The sequence below is a fragment of the Asterias rubens genome, chromosome 9 (assembly GCF_902459465.1).
Source record: "Asterias rubens chromosome 9, eAstRub1.3, whole genome shotgun sequence".
NCBI lineage: Eukaryota > Metazoa > Echinodermata > Asteroidea > Forcipulatida > Asteriidae > Asterias > Asterias rubens.
Window position 1 is genome coordinate 9,733,336 of NC_047070.1, and position 26,302 is coordinate 9,759,637.

At 38.4% G+C, this 26,302-nt stretch overlaps 1 protein-coding gene across 4 annotated transcripts; it reads right to left on the minus strand.

The window, feature by feature from the left end:
* Window positions 1–5,425: 5,425 nt before the first annotated feature.
* On the minus strand, window positions 5,426–26,230 carry LOC117294451 (protein FAM160B1-like). Of its 4 annotated transcripts, XM_033776853.1 has the most exons (17): window positions 26,062–26,230; window positions 25,269–25,292; window positions 22,490–22,568; window positions 21,878–22,047; window positions 21,347–21,451; window positions 20,632–20,754; window positions 19,831–19,956; window positions 18,529–18,722; window positions 16,948–17,139; window positions 15,783–15,972; window positions 14,490–14,854; window positions 13,478–13,568; window positions 12,532–12,672; window positions 11,927–12,067; window positions 10,928–11,031; window positions 9,291–9,320; window positions 5,426–6,183 (listed from the first exon to the last, which is right to left on the minus strand). In XM_033776853.1, exons 1-17 carry the CDS (start codon window positions 26,104–26,106, stop codon window positions 6,075–6,077), a joined length of 2,229 nt encoding a protein of 742 aa, XP_033632744.1. In that variant the 5' UTR covers window positions 26,107–26,230; the 3' UTR covers window positions 5,426–6,074. The 4 variants fall into 4 exon arrangements, with proteins under 4 accessions (XP_033632744.1, XP_033632746.1, XP_033632748.1 ...); XM_033776855.1 differs by lacking the exon at window positions 9,291–9,320; XM_033776854.1 differs by lacking the exon at window positions 25,269–25,292 and having other exon boundaries at window positions 6,075–6,183.
* Window positions 26,231–26,302: the final 72 nt, after the last annotated feature.

A 26,302-nucleotide genomic window follows, 5' to 3' on the forward strand; every position in this document is an offset into this window, starting at 1 on the left:
TCATTAGCTTGTGGAGTAATTACCAAAAGTACACAATGCCTATAAACGTAACGATCAAATGTTACCCCTGAAAAATGGTAAAATCATGTGCAAATTTTAACCCTACATCGTCAACATTGTCAGAAACTTTTCAAAATGTTTGACTGAAGTTGGGAGTACCCCAGCAATTGTTTTAAAGAGATTGTACTCTGCCAACCTTTGGAACTTAATGTGCAAACTTCAACAAAGGGTGTTTCGTGTGTTGTATTTTAGTTTTTAATTGTGAAATTTTATTCAAACGGGGAAACACTTCCAAGGATTATTTGCTCCAGCCTGCTGATTTGAATATTTGTTTGACAAAAAGTCACTTGGGACAAGTATTAAGAATATATTTACTGTCGTGTATTTAGTGATGTATTTAATGTGTTAATGGTTTTTGAACGAGAATGGTGTGTGTGCATTTAAAAATACTGTGCATTTATATTAAATTATTGTTATTATTTTGTATATTAGATTTAGCATGCACCTAGCAGGGGTTTGTAATGTGTGTTGTATACTACAGCGTGCAATAACCACTTGGGCATCAAAATGTGTTCAGGACATCTTGCACAAAGACAGTGCCTCACACCAAGTCTATAGGCCCTTTATCATGCTGTCTCAATCTTGGTCATGTTCCTTGTATCGAATGACAATAATGAATGCTAATAATCATTTTGCAAATAGGGACCAGACTATTTTGTTCTACCAGCCTCAGTTTGGTTACATTGATATCAATGGGACAAATTCAAGATTGCTGCACCATGAGCAAGAGCTATTGCTGATTCTAAGACGAGATAAACCCTTTCAATGAAGTAGTCCCGGGAGTTCAATTTCATAACGCTGTTTAGCAGAAGATACCATTTGACGAAATGTCTTTGCTAAGCAAAAGTTGAGTGGGGCACTTAATCACAACAATGTAATGATCTGGTTAACTATTTCTGTGCTTAGCAAGTTTTTGAGCTCACAGGGTTGATATAATTGGGCCCTGGTCAAAGAGATTATAAGAAGGGTTGAGGGGAGGGGGGGGGGTTGATGATAGGTGTATTTATCTTACTGTGCAATATGTATATATTTGTGACAATGTAAATTGCCAATTTTATATCAAGATACAATCTGGAAATGTCTGGTTTTCAATTGTTAATTTTGCACAGCAGTTCATCAGGTGAATCAAAGCTGGGCTTCATTATTGTTTGCTTTATAGAGCTGCTTAAGCAGATACTTGCAACTCTGCTTGGCAAGAATTACTTGGGAACCAGCAATAAGCCGCATCCGAATCAATGGACTATGTCTATTGGCTTCTATGACAGAGTTAAAGAGTAGGCAATTCTGCGTTGTGACTATCACCAAAGCCATATGGCTATCTTTGGCTATGACAAAGTTCATAGCCACTGAGACAGCCATTTTTTCTGCAAACCTATTTTTAGTACTCCACAAGTTTGTGTACTTTTGTGTATGCAGTTAGCCTATGGTCAATGTGATGAACTTCAGATGCAAAAAGATTTCTTAAATCGAGACTTGGGGTTATGTCCTAGAGGCAATTTACAGCCAACTAGTTCCAGGCAATCTCCAAGAAGAGAATCATTTCATATTTCAATGTTTAGATGTTATTCTTGGGGATCGTAAGCCATTGTGTGAAAAATGACTCACGTGCTACCTACATGTAAGGGGTCCTGCACTGCAGAACTGGTCGCCTCCAAGTTGCCTGTAAAATTTGCCTCTTGTGACAAGGCCATAAGTCTCTGACACTATTTTCACCGTTGTATGCAAACATTTGTTTAGGGGGCAGATTTTCTGGAAGGTGGGTGTTCAAGCTGTTCATGCTGAAATAAACAAATCTCAAATCTGCTCCTTTGAACAGGATGGTGCATACTGTTGGGAAGTTGCTTATTCTTTTGTATAATTTTGTGTTTTGAATAAACATATCCTGTAATAGCTGTCAGAAACTATGAAACTAACAAATAAATCAAACTGTACCATTAACATACTTCAAGTAATGGTTTATTTTGTACAAAAATAGTAGCATATATATCATGTTTGAAAAAATTTAAAGCAACAATAAGTAGCTGTGATGTTTTGAGTCTTGGCCCAAGACAATGGTGCTTGATTCTGGATAGTGTACTACGCGCGGTTGAATCGCGCCCGCCACGGTATGATTTAGTTAATTGGACGGCTTGAAATCTAGACTACACTGGCAAGCTACCGTGTTGACTAAATCATACCGTGGCGGGCGCGCTTTGGCGATTCAACCGCACGTAGTACACTATCCAGAATCAAGCACCATAGTCTTGGGCCAAGACATTTTATGTTAAGCAATTTGGCTCTTGTATACTTAATTTAATTGTGTCATCCATTGTAAAACCAACTGATAAAAATAAGAGTGAAACAAAAAAAGGTGAATAAAAAGGCTTTTAAAAAAAAAAGGTTCATAATTGCACAAATTAAAACGTTATCAGAAACAAAACAACTACATTATTATCTGTATTAACTGTAAACAACAAATTAAAGTCCTTTAAAAAAATACCCAAGTTCAAAAGCTCCAACCAAGTCGTTGTTGGGAGTCTACATTGGTAGCAAAAACAAACCCTGTGATCATGGCCCAATTTCATGGCTCTGCTAACCATAAGCAAAGAATCTGCACTTATAGAAGCAGGGAGTTCCACATTAATGTCAAGTATTCACAGAATAGCAGGGCATATTTGCTTGTGCGCATGCACAGCCAGTGCAGAAATTCAGCATTTGCCCTGTAAGCAGAGAGCCATGAAACTTGGCTTTGGGTTCAGGAGAGTTTTGTAAACCCACAAACCCACAGTGGGTCTTTGTAAAATGCAGAATCTTTCTTAAAACCACAGATTTGTTGAGGTTGTGGGTTCATCACTCAGACATTGTGAAAGCTTGCTGCTTCAAGATGGCTTACTGTGAGCCCAAGCCCAAAGAGTTGAAGACAAAGTTTCAAAAAAGCCCTGTGAGAATGAAATGAAGAGCACCCAAATAGATTGGTGCCCTCCCATTGCTGACCAAACAGCATTGTGACCTGAACCACCGAGGTAGGTTACTTGACAAAGGTTGGGTTTATACCATTGAATTAGAAATGTTAACGCTGATTACTTAATGTTAACACCAGGTACTAGTATCTACTGCAAGTCCTTGTAAAGAAAGTTTGTGCAGGCAGCCATGTTGACTTTCATGTGTGCGGAAATTTTGACTGTGTGCAAATTGGTTGATCTCGGATAATTGTCCATGTTATGTTGCATTGACTTGATACTTGTTGTCGATTGCCGCCATAGAGAGCAGACCATATGGCAGATACAGATAAAGATCAAGCATAGATCAGTCTTGTTAATCAGTCCAATGGTTTAAAACTAAAAAATACCTTTCGATTGTAGGAGATGTCTGCTGTAATTTAACCCAACATGTTCCTTTACAGGTTAAATTACCTCCGCCGTAAAGAAATTTAAAGACACTGGACACTATTGGTAATTGTCAAAGACCAGTCTTCTCACTTGGTGTATCTCAACATATACATAAAATAACAAACCTGAGAAAATTTAACCTCAATTGGTCGTCAAAGTTGCGAGATAATCATGAAGGAAAAAAAAACCTGGTCACACAAAGCTGTGTGCTTTCAGATGCTTGATTTCAAGACCTCAAATTCTAAATCTGAGGTCTCGGAAATCAAATCCGTAGAAAAAAACTTCTTTCTCAATAACTATGTTACTTCAGAGGGAGCCATTTCTCACAGTGTTTTATACTATCAACAGCTCCCCATTACTCGTTACCAAATAAGGTTTTATGCTAATTATTTCGAGTAATTACCAATAGTGTCCACTGCCTTTAATTCATAAAAAGCAATAAACCTGAACTATAATTAGGAACTAAATCATAGTAACTATTATAAATATTATTATTTGTACAATGGTTTAAATAAAATGCTATCCAACTTAATTAACTGGGTTTTTTTTACATTGATTCTTTTATACACAACTTTTTTTTTCCCTTAATAAAAACTAAATTCCGTATTCGCAACTGTTTAAAAACCGGCGATTATAACCATGTATAATTTTGATAACTTGGCTGTGGCTACATTACTGCCGTAGCCATAGTCAAAGTCCCTCAATATCCCCAAATCTGATATTTACTAAAAACGGATTTCCGTAGAAATAAATAAAATGCTTAAAATTACATTTCTGCAACACCACTAATGGGGGACTTGGGTCCAAGGATTTTTTTCAGACTTAAATAATTGTTTGTGCACACCAAGAAAGTTACCAATCAAACCAAAGTGGCCAACACATTGGGGCAATTCTCCTGCACCCCCGCCCCACCACCACCCCGAAAGTCTCCGAAGCAAAACATGACCCAAGAAGGGTGAACTTTTTATTTACTTGATATTTCATTATTTTACGGAAATGTTTTGTTTTTGTTCAAATATCAGAATTATAGTTCACACAAAATCAACCACAATTCTGCCTTTTTTTTATTAAGCCCATGTCCCATACAGCAAATTTCACAGGCAACTTGGACACAACCATAGAAGTACTTGTAGAGCCTGGAGAACGCCGAGTGCGACATTGACGTGTGATTTCGTTTTGAGACCACTTTTATCGATGCGTGTATGAATTTTGTTTGGCTATAAAGTAGACGTCATGAACATTGACCAATGAAAACACGTTGGAATGGTGTATGTGCATGTCACGTGACGATAATTTTGCCATACACGCTTGTCACATGGTGCGATAAGTCGCGTCCACAGAGGACACATGGGGTGGTCAAGGTCAGCGTTCTCCTGGTGATATTTCTAAGGACGCAACCAAATCGCTGCACCCCATGTACATGTACAAGGAACTATCCCAAAGAAAAAATGTGAACGAATTTCCCTCTTGGAGATTGCCAGGAATTGGTTTCCAGTTAATTGCCTTGTGTGACATGGCCTTCAGCATAGATTTTTGAAATTAGTAAACTCCTAGAAAAACAATTCTTTGCAAGAAATGTTTTATGTCCGAATCCAACCCCAGTATATTAGAATCTCTACATGGAAGAATCTGTATTACTTTTCATAGAAGGCCAAAGAGGCTACCCTCTTGTTCCTGGTTAATAGGTTTCTTCCGGCTACATCTTGTTTCTTAAAGACACTGGACACTGTTGGTAATTGTCAAAGACCAGTCTTCTTACTTGGTGTATCACAACATATGCATAAAATAATAAACCTGTGAAAAATTGAGCCAATTGGTCGTCGGAGTTGCGAGATAACTATGAAAGAAAAAAACACCCTTGTCACACGAAGTTGTGTGCTTTCAGATGCTTGATTTCGAGAAATCAAATTCGCGTAAAATTACTTCTTTCTCGAAAACTACGTCACTTTAGAGGGAGCCATTTCTCATAATGTTTTATACTATCAACCTCTCCCCATTACTCGTTACCAAGTGAGGTTTTATGCTAATAATTATTTTGAGTAACTACCAATAGTGTCCTCTGCCTTTAAGCATTCTTGGTTTCATGACCAGGGCCTGGTGTCGTAGAGCTGCTTGAGCAGAAATGAACCAATACCAATCACAAATTGTAAATAAGGCGTGGTATTATGGCTGGAAACTGTACTAAGCTGTAGCCCTAACCGCAATGTCGAAAATGGCCCAACTTAATCTCCATTGTTCTTTCTTATATTCTGAGTTTTGTCTCGACTTATATTATGTGTTTGATCTATCTAAATTTCAGATTGGTTTACAAAACTGTCATATCTCAAACGGAGCATTCCTTCAGTAAAATAATCTCAAAATGAATCCTTCAAACAGAGGAACCAAGGTTTGTACAAACAAAATTGAGCTTTAACATTGCGAGTACTTTGCATACACGCTCAGGGCTTCAGATGAGAGGGCGGAGCCTGAAGCGGAAGCAAAGGTTTCGAAAATGGCCATTGTTCCGAGCATGGGCACATTTCCAAGAACAACACATTTAACACAGTGGTAAGTCTACTGCCACCTAGTGTCCAAATGTCTCCAATTTGCACAAACAAATATTTTGAGCATTTACCGAAGGGGGCGCAAACTCCTGTACACACTCCACTATGTTCGTCCGCTGGCTGCATGGAATTTGACAAATGCAATTGCTGCGAGTTCCTTGGAGAATTCTTCCAGAACGATCACACCTTCTAGAAGATCTATGTATGGCAAGCTAGAGGAACAAAAAAATGAGTATAGTTAGAATTTTATGAAGTGGAGAAAACCAAAATTCTGGATGGAATCTTTTTTGTTGTTGTTTTTTTGTTAGTTTTTAATCATTATAGTTGGCAACAGAAATGAATATTCACTTTGAAAATAATGGAAAATTAGTTGAAAATTAATGACGTATGAAACGGCATGGGTTACCATGCAGAGATTACAAAATGAAATTAACTCAATATCACTGAACAACCAAGGTGATTACTGCATTAGGCAGATTGTTTTCAAACACAGACAATTATTTTTAGACTAGTTCAGAGGTTTGTTTATTCTTTTACAAATGAATCATTTGAGAGTAAAAAAAACACAATGAAAAAAAAAGAAAAAAGGAGACTTTCTTTAGCAGCATTTTTGCTTATTTTTTTATACATGTATTAAGAGCAAAGCCTTTGGGTAGTGGGAGAAAAGTTTTGATTAATAAATTATTTTATTGTAGGTTACAGTTTAGCTTGGGATTGAAATCATCAGTATGGTTAAGTTGATTGGTTTACAGAGATTTGAGGAAGGTCACATGCTTTATTTAGTTGAAAATGTTTTAGTGATACAATCAGGGACCAAGAATCGGAAATGTGGTCGAAGTGGCCCAGCGCATCAGAATCAAGTTCTGATGGCATAGGGTATTGTGGCTGAGCAGATAAGAGCACGTAACTCAAGCTTTGGTGGTTTCTGTTCAGCAGAGTGTGGGTTCGAATCCTGGTCGTGACACTTGTGTCCCTGAGCAAGACACTTTATTGCTTCTCTCCATCCAAGGGGTACATGTGAGGGCAGAGATAGCTCTTGTGATTGATTTAGCTTATTAGCGCATATTTTGTTGCACAGGCTGTATACTCCCCAGATAGCTGAGATGGTTTGAGGAATGATTATGTTGGAAGCGCTTTAAAACGCCCTTCGGGTATGAAAAGCGCTATATAAAAACTTATTGTTATTATTAGTCATTGGAGTGTGTTTGAATCCTGGTCATGTTACTTGTATCTTTAAGCAAAACACTTGACCATGATTGTTTCTCTGCATCCAGGTGTCTAAATAGAATGAAGACTGGGATGGTATTACATGTACATGTGTGTAAGTAAAGTTAACCACTTGGTGTTAATTTGAACAGCTTGAGGTTGTATGCTCCCAAGGAGTTGAGAAATGGATTGGTTATTCAAAAGTATGCCTGATAAACAGGGATTATGTTGTAGTAAAGTGCCTTGATCTAGCTACTTGGATATGTGCGGTTTTAAGAATCCAGTTGTACTATTATTGTTATACAGATTAAGACAACTGAAGTGAAAATATCTTTGAAGACTTTGAATGTAGAAATCCTGGCCGTCAGTCTGGTATGTATTAGTGTTTGTAATGAAGTCCACTTCTAAGTGGTGTTGATTAGACATTAGACACATGTGGAATGATGGTCGTTAAATGAAGAACTAGAAACTTGGCCAGAAGTTAAAGAGTGTGAGGTTTTGGCTGCAAATTTTATCCGAATATTAACCCCGATAATGTTCTATCACTTTAACCAAACCCTCTTAAATCCTCTAGTTCAAAGTTGTCTGGTTGTGGTAGATTTTGAGGCCCATATCTTATTTTGACATTGAGTCACCACAGAGTGGAGGATAGTACATGTAGATGATAATACTAATAATAATAATAAGACTTGTAATGCGCACATATCCACCCTGCTGGGTGTTCAAGGCGCAGTAAAACAAAAAACAAAACAAAAACAAAACACAACACAAAGAAAAACAGACACAACAAAATTAGTCATTGAAAACCTGTGACATAAGATAAGTTTTGAGAAGAGACTTGAATTTTGCGGTACAAACACAAGATCGAAGATTAAGTGGTAGAGAGTTCCAGATGCGTGGCGCGGCTGAAGAAAAAGACCTGTCACCCCATGAGTGTCGAGACTTGGGTTCAATGAGGAGAAGCATGGAACTTGATCGAAGATTCCTTGATAGTGGGGAGCCTTGCCATTTAGAGCTTTGTGGACAATGAGCATCAGCTTGAAGATGATTCGTTGAGAGATAGGGAGCCAGTGTAGTTGTTTCAGAATGGGGGTGATAGAACAGGATTTTCTAGACAGTGTCACAATGCGGGCAGCAGTATTTTGGAGCCGTTGAAGTCGGGAAATCTGGTTGTTAAGAAGACTGTAGAGAAGAGCATTGCCATTGATGGTGGTTGACTGTTGACTCCTAGGGAGTAAGTGTAGGTTCGTATCCCGGCTTGGTCGACCATGGAGCTTGTGTCCTTTAACATGCTAACAATGCCGTTTGGGTGGGCATTAAGCTGTACATCCTAAGTTTGGACAAACACGACTCATATATGAGACAAGTTTTAAACTCATCTGTTGCTGGGTCATTCAGTAGCAGTTGCCCTTGTTGATTTGGTTTTCTCAGGATTCAAAAGGTCCATTGTTAAAATCTTAGTTTCAGTACAACATGTATCAATGGAAAAGAACAAACAAAATCATCACAAATGTACAATCAAATGACATAGAGTAGACTCAAAGATGACTCAACTATTTCTGGGCCATAGCAGGTACCCTTATTTATGCAATGGGTTTTCTCAGGCTTTAAATGTTTCATTATCAAATTTGCTTTTGAGGTATTCATAGTTTTTGTACTATCAATGTAAGGTATAAATAATAATATAAAATAAAAAACAACTCATCACAAATGTACAATCTGATGACATGGCCGACAACTTATGATGAATTAACAACAGAAACACATGTGAATAAACTTCAACAACAACATCACAATGTGTTAAAAATGAGGCACACGACGTTAGTTCCATCCTGACATGCAGTCAGTAACCGCTGGCATTCACAACATGCGGATTGCATTCAGTGGTTTCACACTTCAAATAACCACAGGTGCACAAAGAAACACAAGGCCATCTCAACGCAGATCAATCTGTTCTTTATACAGGCTTTCAAAAAGAACTGATTTAAGAGCTGAACATGCAGAGGTGGGCTTTTAACTTAATATTTACTGCACAGGGTTAAAGGAATGTTGGTTAATATGTGTTAGGGCAGACAGCGTGGGGATTCGGGAATCATCGGTTTCCGAAACTTACTTCATAATGGGTGCTATTGTTTTCTTGCCTCTGTAGAAAATAAATAGTTTGGGTTGAAGTCTGTCATTATGGGAATACATATCAAGTTAATGTTGCAAGACGACCCATTGTGTTTGTCAAGGTGATTTATCGGTTTGAGAATGATTGACAGTGTTTAGCCGATAAACCTTTCTATGGCAAAGGCACAACCTGAGGTTTTGCCAACCTTGGAAAACTTAACTATGGAAAGCCATTACTGCAAAACAAAAACAGATAGCTACTGTTTGTATCAATGTATGTTTCACAAATATTCAAACGTTGTGTTGAATTTGTTGTAAACAAAGCAAAAAACATGGGAGGTATTTTATTCAATTGAAGGTTTGCAGAACATATTGAATTTGGTTAAAACATCTGTTAACACGATTGAGTGGTTGACTAACATTCAGCCGTCCATACCAACCAGTTCATTTTGTTTGTTTGTTTGTTTGTTTAGATGATCTTCCCATCAGCAAACCTCCCACAGGGGGATATAAACGCCAAGCTGGCAACAGCCAATCTCTCTGACAAACATTGGTTTAACGTCTATGATTATGAATTGCACAAATCAAGAAATTGTGATTCAGTAAACTAGACGACAACCTTTTTTCTAGTCGTATGTTCATCCACATTAAAAAGGTTTATATATTTGCTCTGCATGACAAAGTCTTCCTTGGTGATTAAATTGTATACATTCACCCAACAGGAATCCCATAAGGGAAACAAATTTGAATACAGCCACCTAACACTGAAAGCAAAACAACTGTGACTTACGATAAAAATAGAAGACACCACATCAAGAATCTTAAACCAAGATGGCAACTGAAGGAACAGCGCCCTCAATCTGGTATCTTGTCATTGGTTGATGAATGTTTTCACTGTCAAAACTAGAGTAATTTTTGCAAGATACTCTTCTGTTTTGAACTTGGCATTGACCTAACCAAAGTAAATGAACACCTATTGGTGTTGTATGTTGTCTTGAAATCTTTACTTACAAATTAATGTATTCTTCTAAAAAAACAAAAGTCCTATTATTCCATTCACAAGACGATATTTGTTACTCTTATTTGACCTTAAAGTAACAAGATGCCTTGGATCGGTCGAGTTGGTCTTTGAAAAGTGTTTGTAACTGTTTGTTATCAAATGCATATGGTTAGAAAGATGTTTAAAAAGTAGAATACAATGATCCACACAAATTTGCCTCCAAATTGCGTGGTTTTCCATTTACTTTGCAAACTAACATGGTCGGCCATTTATGCGAGTCAAAAATTTGAATCCCATAAATAGCCGACCGTGTTAGTCAACGAGGTGTTAAGAATACCATGCAATTTTGAGTGATACTTGTTAGGATCATTATATTCTACTTTTAAAATATCTTTCTAATCATATGCATTCTATAACAAACGGTTACAAACGCTTTTCAAAGACCAACTCGACCGATCCAAGGCAACGTGTTTCTTTAACTATCCCCAAACAAAGTAACCTATTGGTGTTGTATGTTGTCCTGAAATCTTGACTTGCAAATCCACATATTCTTCCAAAAAACAAAATCATATTATTCCAATCTCAAGAGGAATTTTTAATTATTGCCGAAAATGAAAAAACGACTAAGTCTCACTTACCTATCGTCTTCCTCTACCATCCCCATCAGTTGTTTCCTTACCACGCAGACCTGTTTCTGGAAGTCTGGAATTGACTTGATCCGAGAGGTAAGGTCTGCTATTACCTAAATAAAAAATACAAATCAATAGTCAATTTTATTGTCACACATATATTACACATATGCAGTGAAATTCACTTTGGTTTGAGAGTCTTAAAACATTAAAAAGTACTTAAAGGCAGTGGACACTGTTGGTAATTACTCAAAATAATTTTTAGCATAAAACCTTTCTTAGTGATGAGTAATGGGGAGAGGTTGATGGTATAAAACATTGTGAGAAACGGCTACCTCTGAAGTGCCATAGTTTTCGAGAAAGAAGTAATTTTCCAAGAATTTGATTTTGAGACCTCAGATTTAGAACTTGAGGTCTCGAAATCAACCATCTAAACGCACACAACTTCGTGTGACAAGGGTATTTTTTCTTTCATTGTTATCTCGCAACTTCGATGAAAGATTGAGCTCAAATTTTCACAGGTTAGTTATTTTTCTGCATATGTTGAGATACACCAACTGTAAAGGCTAGACTTTGACAATTACCAATAGTGTCCACTGCCTTTAAACCATGTTAGGCTACACAATAACAAATAAACAATACGCGCACATTATGCAAATGATTGTTATAACAAAATACTTTTGGCTTTTATATTTATCATTACAGATGGACACTGGAATTGACTTGATCCGAGAGTGGTCTGCTATTACCTAAACAACAAATCCAAATCAAGTCAAGGTTTGACCAAAATACTTTTGTTATTTATTTTTTATCATTACACAAATCTATAGCCAAAAACTAATGGTCTTTAGGGGTGCATTTTCGCGGTTGTAACCAATAACTGTTTCAGTCAATGGCCAGTGATCAACCAACTGCATGTTCAGCCAAAACAGAATATTGGTTACGATTGCGAAAACGCAACCCTGATGGTTCAGAAAGGTCAGCCTTCTGTCGCCCCCCGATACTTACTCTTGTTAGGACCGTGTGTAGTGTTCTGCAGCCAGGGGCACTGGGTAGATATGGATCCAAGAAAAACTCCTGGATATGTGGATGAGGGAACAGGCAGATCTTGGAGAGGAGTGAGGTCACCTGTAAGTTGACCTCGTACGTCTGTTTGTCAACAAAGAAATCAAAGCAAGAGGAATGACATATAAAGGTATGCAACTGTGAAACTATTGATCACAAGTGATGTAAAGATTTGACATAAAAGGGACTGGACGAGTTTGGTAAATACTCAAAAGAAGTATATACGCATAAAAACTTACTTGGTAACAAGCAATGATAAGCTGTTAATAGTAGTATAAAACATTGTGAGAAATGGCTCCCTCTGAAGTAAGTACATGTGTATTTTTTGAGAAAGGTAATTTTTCACTCAAATATTAAAAGGAAGAAAGGGCACAAAGTTGTGCAACAAGGGTGTTTTGTCTTTTGTTATTTTCTTGCAACTTTGATGACCAATTGAGCATATTGGTTGTTTTATGCATACGTTGTATACTGGTCTTTCACAACTACCAACGGTGTCCAGTGCCTTTTAACCGGCAGATTTAGATCTCGTGTTCATTTCAAAGAGTTACCTGATCCAACATCCTTGACAGCTTGTCAAAGAGAATTTTCAGAAAGGCACCTTCGTAAAATGCATCATTGGAGCAACGCTCTAAAGGTGTTGGGTAGTTCTGCCAATCGTAGGGAAGACAGTTCACTGTACACTCACGGAACTGTGTGGAGAAGACAAACACAACAAACAATGGAAGGGTGTAGTTGTCAAGAAAAGAGTTTGAATGAATCTATTAGATTTATTAATCTTCATCAGGCAAAGCAAGGGAAAATTTTTGTTTCTGAGGTAAGTACATTGATATGTTATTTACGTCATATAAATGCATGAATTCAAATTTTTATATATTTTTCAGTAATAATAATAACCGTATTTATTACGCGCCTTTTGCCAAAGGATACAAAGCACCAGGTATTATTACTGCAAGGAGTGGGGCGAATTTTGAGATATAAGACCTAATCCTTAAGAACCATGTAATCGTTTACAAGGTGCTGTGGCGCAATATGCTGCCAATCCAGCCAGGAACACTGGGGTGAACCACTTCTCTTTTCGATAAGTGCACTGGGTTCTTTTACATGCGTTTACACAACACATGGGACCAACGCGGCTTTACGTCCCATCTGAAGGACGAAGCAATGGTTAAATGCATCTTGTGTGTCTACCTGGGGAAAGCATCGTGTATATAGTGCTTATCACATAATTGGGTAAACATGGGTGTATGGGGATTCCTTGGTTAAGAGGACAGAGGTGTTGATTTGCCCCAAATTTTACACAGATAAAAACATAAACTTGTAACAATTTCTAATACCGGGTAAAAAAGTTTGCTTTCTCTGTCAATTTTTGTCTTGTTTTGCTGAACGAATTTTCCGCTGTTTTGCCTGAATTTGGGAAAGCAGTTTCCTCCCTTCCCCTGGGTCAAATGTAACCGCCTATTGGTGTAAGGGTAAAACCTAACTAAGATTACTGACCAGTCTATGGGCCTCTCTGAGGTACATGTCGTAACCAATGTCACCAGTAAGATAAGACGATCTTGCTTCATCGGGCATCAGATTCAGGAAACTACAAACAGAAAGTACAAGAAAAACAGTTTAATAGATGTTAAATTTACATCGGGGATAAAGAATATTAATTTTTTTGGTTTTTACCCATGAACACCGATGTGTGTAGCACTGTATACTCGGTACTTTCCCAATAAAAACAATGTTGGCATCTTCTTAAAGAGTGTTTTGTGCATGAATGAAGAACTTAAGATTAATATGTCCGCAGGAAAAACTGAATTGAAAATTGAAACCCTAAAAATCTAATTTACTCATTAAGACTATCTTGTGAAGTTTGTGAGAACACCATGTACATGTACATATGCCTGAAGTCTCTTTTTGAGTTGTGGTGGTTCTGAAAAGAAAGGCTCCAATTTCATAGAGCTGCTAAGCACAACAAGTAGCGAAGCAAAACAAATTTTGCTTACCAGAATAAGGTTAACAGCCCAATTACCATCTCACATGTACCCTCTGTGACTGGTACCATGCTTTTTTTTTGCTTAGCGGAAATCTGTTAAGCAATATTTTCTGCTTAAGCAGCTCTAAGAAATTGAGCCCAGGGCCCAATTTCATAGAGCTGCTAAGCACAAAAATTTGCTTAGCATGAAATTTCTTCCTTGATAAAAACAGGACTATCAACTAAATTTCCATTTGTTGCATATTGCTTTTTACTGGTATTCCAGCTGTCGTTTGCTTATTCTGGAAATCATGTAGAAATATGGTTGGTAATCTTATTTTTATCAAGGAAGAAATTTCATGCTAAGCAAATTTTTGTGCTTCGCAGCTCTATGAAATTGGGCCCAGGTTGTTAACGTTCGGATCAGTATGCTCTGATCATCTTCAGAAGAAAGCTGGACTCTGATGCCCAAGAATTTAGTGCTGTTGATGTTCTATAATGCACACAGAAGGGGACCATTAATAATGATATGAAAGTAAACCAAACCTATTGACAATCTTGTGAATACTAGGCTGCTCATCTGCTTCTGAATCGGACAAAGATGCTGACGGAGAGAGCGGGGTCGCCTTTACTTCTTCTGTTACTGCCTCTGCCACCGAGGGCGCCTCACCGTCCCTCATGGGGGAGGCAGGCTCGACACCAGGACTCTTCGGTCCATTGCTTATTGCTGTGTCTACTCCGCTATCGCTTGAGGCACTGTTACTTGACCCCTGGTCACTGTTGGGTTCCGAGTGTCCGGACCGGCTGTGGTAGCCGCGAGATAGGAGGTTACGGAGAACAAGGTTGGTAATGATGTGACGATTGGATTTGCAGAATAGCGTCTCAAACAGCTTCAGTGACATTATACAGATCTGTAGAATGTAGAGAAATTGAAAATATTCTAACCCTCCTACTCTTGGTGACATTTTAAAGCCATTGGACGCTTTCAGTAAAGCAGTATTGTCCAAGGCCCACACTTCGTGTACCACAACTTATATATAAAATAACACACCAGTGAAAAATTAGGCTCAATCGGTCATCGGAGTCGGGAGAAAATAACGGGAAAACCCACCCTTGTTTCCCCACGTTTCGCCGTGTCATGACATGTGTTTAAAATAAATCCGTAATTCTCGCTATCGCGAATTGATATTGTTTTAATGTTTTTTCAAAAAGTAAAGCATTTCATGGAATAATATTTCAAGATATTAGTCTTTCACCATTACCTTCTGTAAACCCTGTAAATTATTTGTAAATCTGTGAACTTAAAAAAAGAAATTCTGTACCGAAAGTGTATAATGGCTTTAAAGTGAGTTAACTAGACCTCACCAATCCAATATTGTTGTACACAAATATGCACGCAACTAACTGTTAGTGTGTGGGTGTGGAGATGCATTCCCCACAAGATAGCACATACTGCAGGCGGTATATGATGGTTAAATAGTAATTTGTTGTATTATCTGCATTGCTATTGTTTGTCTAAAGCGCTGTGGTCTAAATGAAACGGCGCTATATAAAAACCCATTGTATTGTATTGTATTGTATTGTATAGGAATGTTGACTGTGTACTGTGTAAATGCATTCTCCACTTTATTTAAGTGAAACACAACTGTGCTTACCAAAAATAAGTTACCAGCCAAAATACTGTTTTATGTGCACCATTTTGACTGGTTTCTTGCATATTTTTGTTAAGCAATATTTTCTGCTTAAGCACTGTTTGAAATAGCCAAGTAAGATTTGGCAATTTGAAACAAAATAAAACAATCACAAGATTCTAAAGTTGTTCTGAAGTAAAGTTTTCACCTCGTCAGATAAATGATCACATCTCTCTATCAGGCGCTGTCTCAGCTTGCTGCCTCCCTCCCCCGGCTTCTCTGGCTGTGTGTCTTCACATAGGATGAACTTAACCAGTACATCAAGGAGAGCGGGGGAGGAAGTCATCTTGACAAACTTGACCAAGTGTGCTGTGCTGGTCAAGATGCCGACCTCCGACCTGAGATAAAGAACCAGTACAATTGATAAATTAATAGACTGTTTGATGAATTGAATAAATTGGTTAATAAATAGACTACAGGCCTCAAAATAACCCATGGAAACCACAGCAATTGCCATGGTGCCCTATACCCTTTACAAGGTTCCTGTACAAAGTTACTTTTTGTGCAACAACAACAACAACAACAACAACAACAACAACAACAACAACAACAACAACAACAACAACAACAACAACAACAACAACAACACAAAACAACACAACACAACACAACACAACACAACACAACACAACACCGACACCGACACCGACAGCGACAGCGACAGCGAAAGCGACAGCGACAGCGACAGCAACAGCAGCAGCAGCAGCAGCAGCAGCAGCTGGGCCTTAAACCACTCCTTAAACCATCTCAACTCCCTGGTGGGGAGTATGCAGCCTGTGCAACATTAATATGCGCTACTCGGGTAAATCAATCACAAAAACCACCTCTGCCCTCACAGGTACCCATTTACACCTGGGTGGAGAGAAGCAAATATAGTTAAGTGTCCTGCTCAGAGACACAAGTGTCACGACTGGGATTCGAACCCGCACTCTGATGAACAGAAGCACCAGATCTTGAATTCGGTGCTCTTATCCCCTCGGCCACGACACCCCACTGCAAGTGCCCCTTACCTGAGGAAAATTGCTGTGCCCCTTCAAGGACAAAGTTCAAGGCTTGGACTGTCATGATGAATTACTAACTAATGACTACACTGACTTGAGAAATTGATGAATTGATATATAGCATGACATGACAAGTTCATTAATTGATAGATCAGTATTGCCAAAGCATTAAATTTATCGTAAGAAAAGCCTATTTCCCAAAAATATGGCTTAGAGTTAAATTTCCCAAGCATTTTAGAAACAAAATTCATGAGAAATAAAGTAGACAAAAATCACTGCATTGGATTTCAGAACTTTGACCAAACTACTCACGATTGCAATAAGAGCTGCTCCATGATTGGGACCAGGAATCGCTCCTTGATCTGCTTGGCTAACGCCCGAGCAACGATTGGATGCGCCTCAACGATCACCTGATCGCAGTAATCGTACCATGACAGTAATGAGATGAGCTGTCGTTTACCAGGGAACTTGTTGGTGTCCTCCCCATCGCTTGACATGTATAAACTGGAAAGTCATAATTGGAAACACAAATGCATTATCTTCTTTGCCTACGTTTTGTCTCTTTGAATACAGACAAGTCCACAGTATTCATCTGGGGTATCGTTTATATAAGCTAAATCGTTTTGCTAGTAGGTATACTCTCCTTGAATCAGGATAGGGTACAGTATTAAAGGCAGTGGACACTATGAAAATCATTGAGCTAAATCGGTCATCGAAGTTGCGAGATATTAATGAAAGAAAAAACAACCCTTGTCACACGAAGTTGTGTGCGTTTTGATGGTTGATTTCGAGACCTCAAGTTCTAAATCTGAGGTCTCGAAATCAAATTCGTGGAAAATTACTTCTTTCTCAAATACTATGGCACTTCAGAGGGAGCTTTTTCTGACAATGTTTTATACCATCAACCTCTCCCCATTACTCGTCACCAAGAAAGGTTTTATGCCAATAATTATTTTGAGTAACTACTAATAGTGTCAACTGCCCTTTAATAATGTTGGTTATTGTGATTGTTGCTATAGACGATGTGACCTGTGACATCACAAGTTTACAAAAGAGCTACAAAGCCTGGACTTCCTGCAGGCAAGATTTGTACACAGCCTAATGAAAAAAAAACCCATAAAATCTTATATTTTATAGAGATTGCATTGTCCAATTCTTATCAACTTTTGATATTATGAAAGGGGGCACATCTCAAAACTTGTCTAGGGGTCGATTTCACAGAGAGTTAGGACTAGTCCTAACTTGGGACTAGTCTTAGGAGATATACAAATTGCATGGATAGTCCTAAGTTAGATCGAGTAACTGGTCCTAACTCAAGATAAGACTAGTCCTAACTCTTTGTGAAATCCACCCCAGCTTTTACTTTCATAACACTTGGATTTACAGTATGTGGAAATTATGACACAAAATGTAAACTTTCCCACATGACCAGTGCAGTATCTTGCCTGCCAGACGAGCCAAAGAATGTACAAGGTCACATTTATTGTAAACAAAGTTCACATGGTCTATAAGTATACTCTCTTTGAATCAAGATAATGTACAGCACTGGTTATTTAGACCAAACCGTTGGCTCGAACACTTCTCCAAAGGGGGATTTACACATGCTTGTAACCACAAGTTTACTAAGTAATAGTTACCTTTTAACACTATATTGGGTAAACGTCTGCTGCTTACAATAATTCTGCTCAAATGTTTGATAACAGGGCCCTTTTTCATAAAGCTGTTGAGCAGAAAATACTGCTTAACAAATGTCTTTGCTAAGCATAAATTGATTGGGGGACCAGTCACAACAATGTAAACTTAATGTAATTTTGGCTGGTAACCTGTTCCTGGTATGAAGCAATACTTTTCTGTGCTTGGCATGTTTGTTTGTGCTTACAGGTTTAAACTTACCCCCACTTTGCCTCCACGCTATCAACATCCACAGGATCCATGGATAATGGAAGAGCGTTATAAAGGGTACAGAGTCTCTCGGCAAGTAGAGTACAGAACTGAGTATGATCCACAATACACTGAGCAGCGTGCTTCTCTGGTAGGGTAGCACATAACATCAATCCCTCGCATGCCTTCACTGCTATTCTGCTATCCTGTAAGGTAAACACACTGTTGTCAGGTACCTTGTTTACAAAGTGACAACGACTTTCCTGTTCGCGTTTTTCTATATAAAGGTACCAGACTATTAGTTATACTTCAAGCCTCAAGTCGGTTACATCATGGCCCAATTTCATAGAGCAGCTAAGCACAACAAATTTGCTTAGCATGAAATTTCTTCCTTGATAAAAACAGGATTACCAACCAAACTTTTGTTGCATATTGCTTGCTACTGGTATTCAGCCGTTGTTTGCTTACCCTGAAAATCACATGGACATTTGGTTGGTAATCCTGTTTTTATCAAGGAAGAAGTTTCATGCTAAGCAAGTTTTTGTGCTTAGCAGCTCTATAAAATTGGGCCCAGGTTGAATGGGAAAGAAGTAAGAGCCTCTGCCATAGCCGTCATTGGTTAATAGAAATGTGCAAGTCCTCATGTGTAATGCATATTGATATATTATTGCCATGCACACAGTTCACAATGCTTAATAATTTGCTTTCCTTTGGTCCATAAATCTTCCTAGCCTTTCATATGTGGGGTCTGCAACGAGACACAAGGTCCATGGACTCCATGCAAGTACCATGGACTTTTCCCATCTAGGATTTTCCTCCAACATCTTAAACCGAAAACTTCTTCATTTTCTACTCTTGAAATGTTTCTTTAGGCCTGAGATCTACATTACTTGACAACATTTGTGATTCCTAGGTTTCATTATCAGTATTATCCACTACTACTATTATCCACTAGTTCTCTTGATGGCAGATCATTATAGACTCTGGACACCTTTGGTAATTGTCAAAGACCAGTCTTCTCACTTGGTGTATCTCAACATATGCACAAAATAGCAAACCGGTGAAAATTTGAACTCAATTGGTCGACGAAGTTCTTAGATAATAATGGAAGAAAAAACACCCTTGTCACACCAAGTTGTGAAATTTACTTCTTTCTCGAAAACTATGTTACTTCAGAGGGAGCTGTTTCTCACAATGTTTTATACTATCAACAGCTCTCCATTGCTCGTTACCAAGTAAGTTTTTATGCTAACAATTATTTTGAGTAATTACCAATAGTGTCCAGTGCCCTATAAGACAGACATGCCTACTTACTGGACTTTGCACGAGGGATACAAGTGAGTTGACCAGACTGAACTCTGGTTGTGTAAGATCGTCAACACTAGACTTGCTACTTCCAGACGAGCTACTCCGACCTTTTCTATTATTCTGTCTTGGAAGCTGTCAAATAAAAAACAAAACAATTGTCAAAATGATATTATCAATTCATATTTCATCAAGTAAACAAACCACAAAGTATTCCTTTCTAACAAAACTCATTAAGCCTGGTTCATACTTCGTGCAAATGCGATATGAATGTTGACGTCACAAATTTGCAACAAATAATTCGCAGGGGTTGAGTTGTGCTCAACTCTCTTGCAAATATCCCTAGCAAAAACAGAGTTGTGGCGTCAAATTTGCCTTTAGCCCAATTTCTACTGGATGAGTCAACTCCCTCGCGCACCATCTATTTTAGTGATAATGGACACATTATTTATTTTTTGCTCATTTTTTTTGTAAATAGACCCCCTAAAATAATAAATCATAAAAGTACCCTCAAGATTCCTCTTTCCCATTCTGAAACTGTGTGGTTATCAACTCTGCATTATCAACCACCGAATATACATTGTAATTATGTCTGTGACAACAAAAATAATACCGTATGCTGGTCCGCCATTTAAAAAACCACTCGTCAAAACCTCAGAAGTATATTCGTGTAAAGTTGCCAGTGCACGCGGCACACAACTCATTTCACTGGAAAATTGTTGGCGAATGTGTGCAAACGTTGGCAACGTTTGCGCGAGTGGAACACACCTACACGTATGGTGTAGTAAGCAGCTGCTAGAGTTACCTCACCTCTAGGAAGAAGTTGACCAAGTAGGGACTTTCTTTAAGTTTGGAACACACAGTACACAGGAATTGAATCTCTTCTTTCTCGGTCGGAGCCGCTCGGACTTCACCACACACTTTGATTAATCTCTGCAAGAGGTTGTAAAATAAAGAAAATCTTAATAAACACAGACAAATATAAACACTGAAATAGCAGCATTCATTTCTCATTTGAACGCAACATGTAAGCTCCTGCTAATAAAAATTTCTGCTAATAAAAAATAAGCACGAAACCAGTCACCAACAGTACATACATCATGGTGTTTTGGCTGGTAACCATTTTCTGGTATGGTATGCATAATTCTGCAAATGTTTGTGCTTAAGCAGCTCTACAAAATCGGACTTTATTCTTGATATAGAGCACCTATTTTTTTTCTTTCTGCGAGTTGTTTTACGACAAGATGTTTTTTTTGCTTTGTTTTGGTTTCTGGTTTATTGGAAGTTATTCAACTTCTTGGCCCATTTTCATGGCTCTGCTTAGCACAGAATTTTTCACTTACAGTTAATAGATCTTTGTGCTTTACAGGGCACTGTGAGCAAAGAATTCCGCGGTAAGCAGAGCCATGAAATTGGACCCTGGTTTATCCACATTCAACATATATTTTTGTATCCTCCATTTCTTTAGGGGTTCAACAGTCTGCTTGGTTTGCTAGCAACAACTTTAAACGATAGACATCCTTACATGAACAGGTTTGTAGACGTTGACGTGGGGAAGAAGAGGTTGCCGTATCTTGCCAAGAAGATTCAGGAAGAACATCAAGACGACTTGCTTCATGCCGGGAGGGCACTGGTGGAACAAGCAAAATCACAAACGTCAATTTCACAAAGAAACATTTTTTATCAAGGTAAAAGGTGCTTTACACATATTATCATTGGGTGCGTTCAATTAGCTTCCCTGGGTCAATCCTGGTCTGCCTTCAGTACGTTCAAATGATGTCATTCCAGAGACTCACCCGGGTCAGCCCTCAGTGACCTGCTTGTGGAACGGGTCACTTGGGGCTGGCCTGAGGTGCATGACGTCACCACGAGAGGCCGAGTGTGAGTGTTCAATTAGCTCTTGTCAGGGGCTCACCCGAATGAGCACCGCGGGGTCGACACAGGGATGCTAATTGAACGCACCCATATATGAAGGTAGTTTGTAATGGGTGAGGGTGGAATGGAGGCAGGGGGAGGGCTGGGTACGAGGGAGAAGTGGATGTGAATGGGAACTCACATCCGCTTTGCCTAGAATGTGTAACATCTCCAGTATCTTGTTTTGTAAGAGGTACTCCATGCAGGGCCCTGTCTGATTATCCTCCATCTGCAGTTCTTCTTGAGTCAACAAGGCCAGCATGTTGTCAAGGTGAGATGGGATGTTGCTCTCTTGTACCGGTTTCTTGTCATCTGTACACAAGAAAATTCACAAGACATGTACAATTGGACACTATTGACACTTACTAAAAAATAATTGTTAGCATAAAAACTTACTTGGTAACGAGCAATGGAGAGGTGATGGTTCCCTCTGAAGCAACGTAGTTTTTGAGAAAGAGGTTATTGCTCACTCAAATATAATAAAAAAACTGAAATCCCACAAATTTGTGCGAGAAGGGTGTTTGTTCTTTCATTATTCTCTTGCAACTTCGATAACCTACAGTTAATTGAGTCCCAAGTTTTCACAGATTTGTGCATAATGTATGTTGAGATACACAAAGTGAGAATACTGGTCTTTGACAAGTGTCCAGTGTAAACTTCAATGGATTCTGAGGTGTGGGGAGGAAGTGAGGGTCAGAGAGTTTCAGACAGACGAGATTGTGGTATAAGTTGGATTTTTGATTCATGGACTCACCTTTACTGTTGTTAAAGTAATGCGTAGTGGCCTTCCAGTGGAAAGTGAAATCTTCAAGGAGTGTTTGAGTCGGTGCAAGCTGTCAGGGACAAAATAAATCAATAAATGCATCAACATAAAAATTAGCAAGTTGAACAGGACCGTGAAACATGAAAACACGTCCGACATTCTTTCTTGTCTGGGTAAAAGACAAATTCTTGAGGAAACGCTGAATCACAGAAAAGATCTAAGACAATGACGGGAATATTTCTAAGAATCACCACAGGCTAGGGACAGCTTTTTCAAGTTGGTTAAGTCCAGGGGTCAATTTCACAAAGCAATAAAACCCATGGTAAGACAAAATGTTAGTATTACCATAGTGATTTATATTGTGACATCACACTTTACTAAGCAACTCCGATTGATTTGCAGTTAAGATCAATCTTAGTTCTTTGTGAAATCAGCCCCAGGGCTTGATCTCACAAAGAACTGAGATCAATTTCAAGTGCAAATCGATCTTGACTGCTAAGCAATATGTTATCCCACAATACAAATCACTATGGTAATAATGTGACAACTCGTCATAAGTTGAATCACAGTGCTCTGTGAAATCGAACCCGGACTTTCTTTGTAATAATTATTATTATTTTCGGACCGAAGCAATTTGTTTGACTTTAATTTGGGATTTAGTGACACAGCATGACCACGTAAAAAAAAGACTGGTGCTGCAAGACCACAACAAGCTACGAGATGAAAATGTACGACACAAGATGACATTGACAATAACAAGTGCTGCAAGTATGTACATTACACTACAGCTCTTACTGCAGGAGTTACATGTATATTACAAGGGAACAGTGCAAGGGACACGAGACACTGGAGCCTGACAAAACAAAATGATTGCATCATCTCCGTACTTTGGACACATATAATGTATCTGTATCTGTTCGGTACTGCACACAAACTCCACTATCGGGATATCAATGGTGCAGGTGCGTGGTGGCTAGTAGTGTACGCAAGCCATTTCATAAGGAGGCCTGATACTCCTTCCTGGTACAAGCAAGGCATTATTTTTCTTTGGGTGGGACACCTCCAGGCAAAGGCCATGGGCGCGAAGGCAATTGCCTCCGTTTTGAATTAAAGTATCAGGCCTGTATAAGACCGGCAGCCGATTTCACCAAACTTTAAAGACACTGGACACTATTGGTAATTGTCAAAGACCAGTCTTCCCCCTTGGTGTATCTCAACATATATGCATACAATAACAAAGCTCTGAAAATTTGAGCTTGATTGGTCCTCGGAGTTGAGAGATAACTATGAAAGAAAAAAACACCCTTGTCACACGAAGTGTGCTTTCAGATGCTTGATTTCGAGACCTCAAATTCTAAACTTGAGGTCCCGAAATCAAATTTGTGGAAAAATACTTCTTTCTCGAAAACTACAACACTTCAGAGGGAGCTGTTTCTCACAATGTTTTATACTATCAACCTCTCCCCATTACTCGTAACCAAGTGAGGTTTTATGCTGATAATTATTTTGAGTAATTACCAACAGTGTCCACTGCCTTTAAGTTGCTCCATAGACATTGCGCAAGTGGACTTACGCAGCTGCGTAAAGTTTGGTGAAAACGGCTGCAGACACGCAACTTGGAATGATCCATAACAGAGGGAACAAACTTGGACACAAATATTAGGTTTTCTAAAGAACAAAAAACCCAAGAAGAAAGAGAGGAAATCAGCTGATCTGTTCAGAAGTTGCGTGTCTGTTTGACAAATAAAGCATCACATGGGCAAAATAAAACAACAAAAGAAAACAAAGCAACTGTACCCACTTCACTGAACTGAATGCGTAGCATTTTGCCAAGTGACAACACACCTTGAACAAGTAACATTGAAATCCAACAGATTTTAATGGAAGGCACTAAAAACTAACCTCTACAGCGGTTCGGAACTTTTCGTGTGCTCTCGGAACATTCCAGCACGGTTCGCGATGATCCCCCACGCAGCAGGTTTGGGGAGTTGTTACATAAGAGTGGACTAACCACTAGGACCTGGTTGTTAATGATTTCATGTCTATAAGATGCAAGTACTGCTTCAGACCTCTTTATTCAAGTACATTTGTAGCAGCAGGTTTGGGGAGTTGTTACATAAGAGTGGACTAACCACTAGGACCTGGTTGTTAATATTTTCATGTCTAAAAGATGCAAGCATATGCAAAATGACGTCATAAAGTCATTCTCGCTCGGGTATTCTCCGATGGGCCGAACTGCTGTGGAGTTTAGTATTTAGTGCCTTCCGATTTTAAAACCAAGCTCTGTAAATCCCTAATTAAAAATTTCTTTTTTACCAGTTCACTAGTTATTTCAGGTAAGATGTTACTGTTATTGTAGCTATTTTGTTTTTAGTGTACCTCAAACTGCCACTTCCATAAAAGCTACATAGAATATTTGTGTCAAGAGATGTGTTTGTATATATTGAAGTGCACTGTAAAAAGGAATCTTGAGGGAAAGTTAAGAATTGTCTCAAACAAATATGACTTGTCTCTTTTGACTTCAATCTATTTCTAGTTGTGATAATATAACCCTTCATCCTCCTGACAGTCGCAGGATTGACGATGGGGGGTTACGATTATCACAACATTTAGACATGAATGGGACGTAAACTGTTTCTTGTTTATTGTAGAATTATTAATCCTAATTAACAGTCTCAGTATTTCACTGAACCTGCTGTGCTAAATTGATTGAACAAAAATGTATCCCTTTTTTAATAAGTTAATGTCAATGAACGAAAGTGTAAATTACCCGATGATCTGAATCGCCCAAAGTCTGAAGAAGATTTCAAGAGAAGAAACAAAACAGTAAAATGTCAATGTCATCAACTCTCCAGTCAAAGAAATAGGCCTACTAATTGAAAAAGCTAATTTTAAAAACATGATAAAATGGAATATAACCCTGCTGAGTTACCAAAGTAAACGTAAACGTGCTTCAAATTCAGGAAATCAAACGATACAAAAAGAGTATATAAAGCAAGTGGAACATATTTCAATTTGGAATCAACACATTCACAAAGACACAATGTTATTGTTCAGCAGAACATCCGACCATAGACAGAATTAGCAAAGAATTTAGTTAGATAGAATCATCACACTGTAACTTGGTGTAACTGTTGATTGACAAACGACAATGACCAATGTTGTTGTTAATCATGTGTGTTAGTAAACAAAGCAAGGATGTAGTTCCATGGTTAAAATTTGGGAAAAGTTTCCGTATGGCGCCACCACTTTTTCATTCGAAATGAAATAATATCTAATTTACCTCAATGAGATATCCCTTATTGTAAAAATTAGTGAAAAAGTGGTGGCGCCATACGGAAAGTTATCCAAAATTTGTACACAATTTATTTAGATAATAACTCTCTAATAATGATTGCTGAAAGATTTTTTTAGGGATTTTTGTTAAATTTGGCTAGCTTCTGTGTCATTGAATTGAAGAAGCGCCCCCACAGTTCGTACGTAAACAATATTTCGTAAGTTGTGCACAAAATAATGGATCCCAGCCATATTGACGCCGAAACGTAGTTTTTTCAAAAGCTTACCACTTCAACTGCATGGTGCAGGGCCGCAGCAAACTTGGTAAACATTATTCAACGTATTCAGCCTAAAGTATGGCAAATAAGTCAGGATATTTTTTGAAGAAACATGACGGTTTTTTGTCAAAACAAAAACAGCACACCGGCTCCGTTTTCGCAGTTCGTATACCGTCCAGCTGGCACATGTAAACTGCGCATGCACACAACAAAATTAGTACAGTTCCGTATTAAAGCGATAGTCCCTATG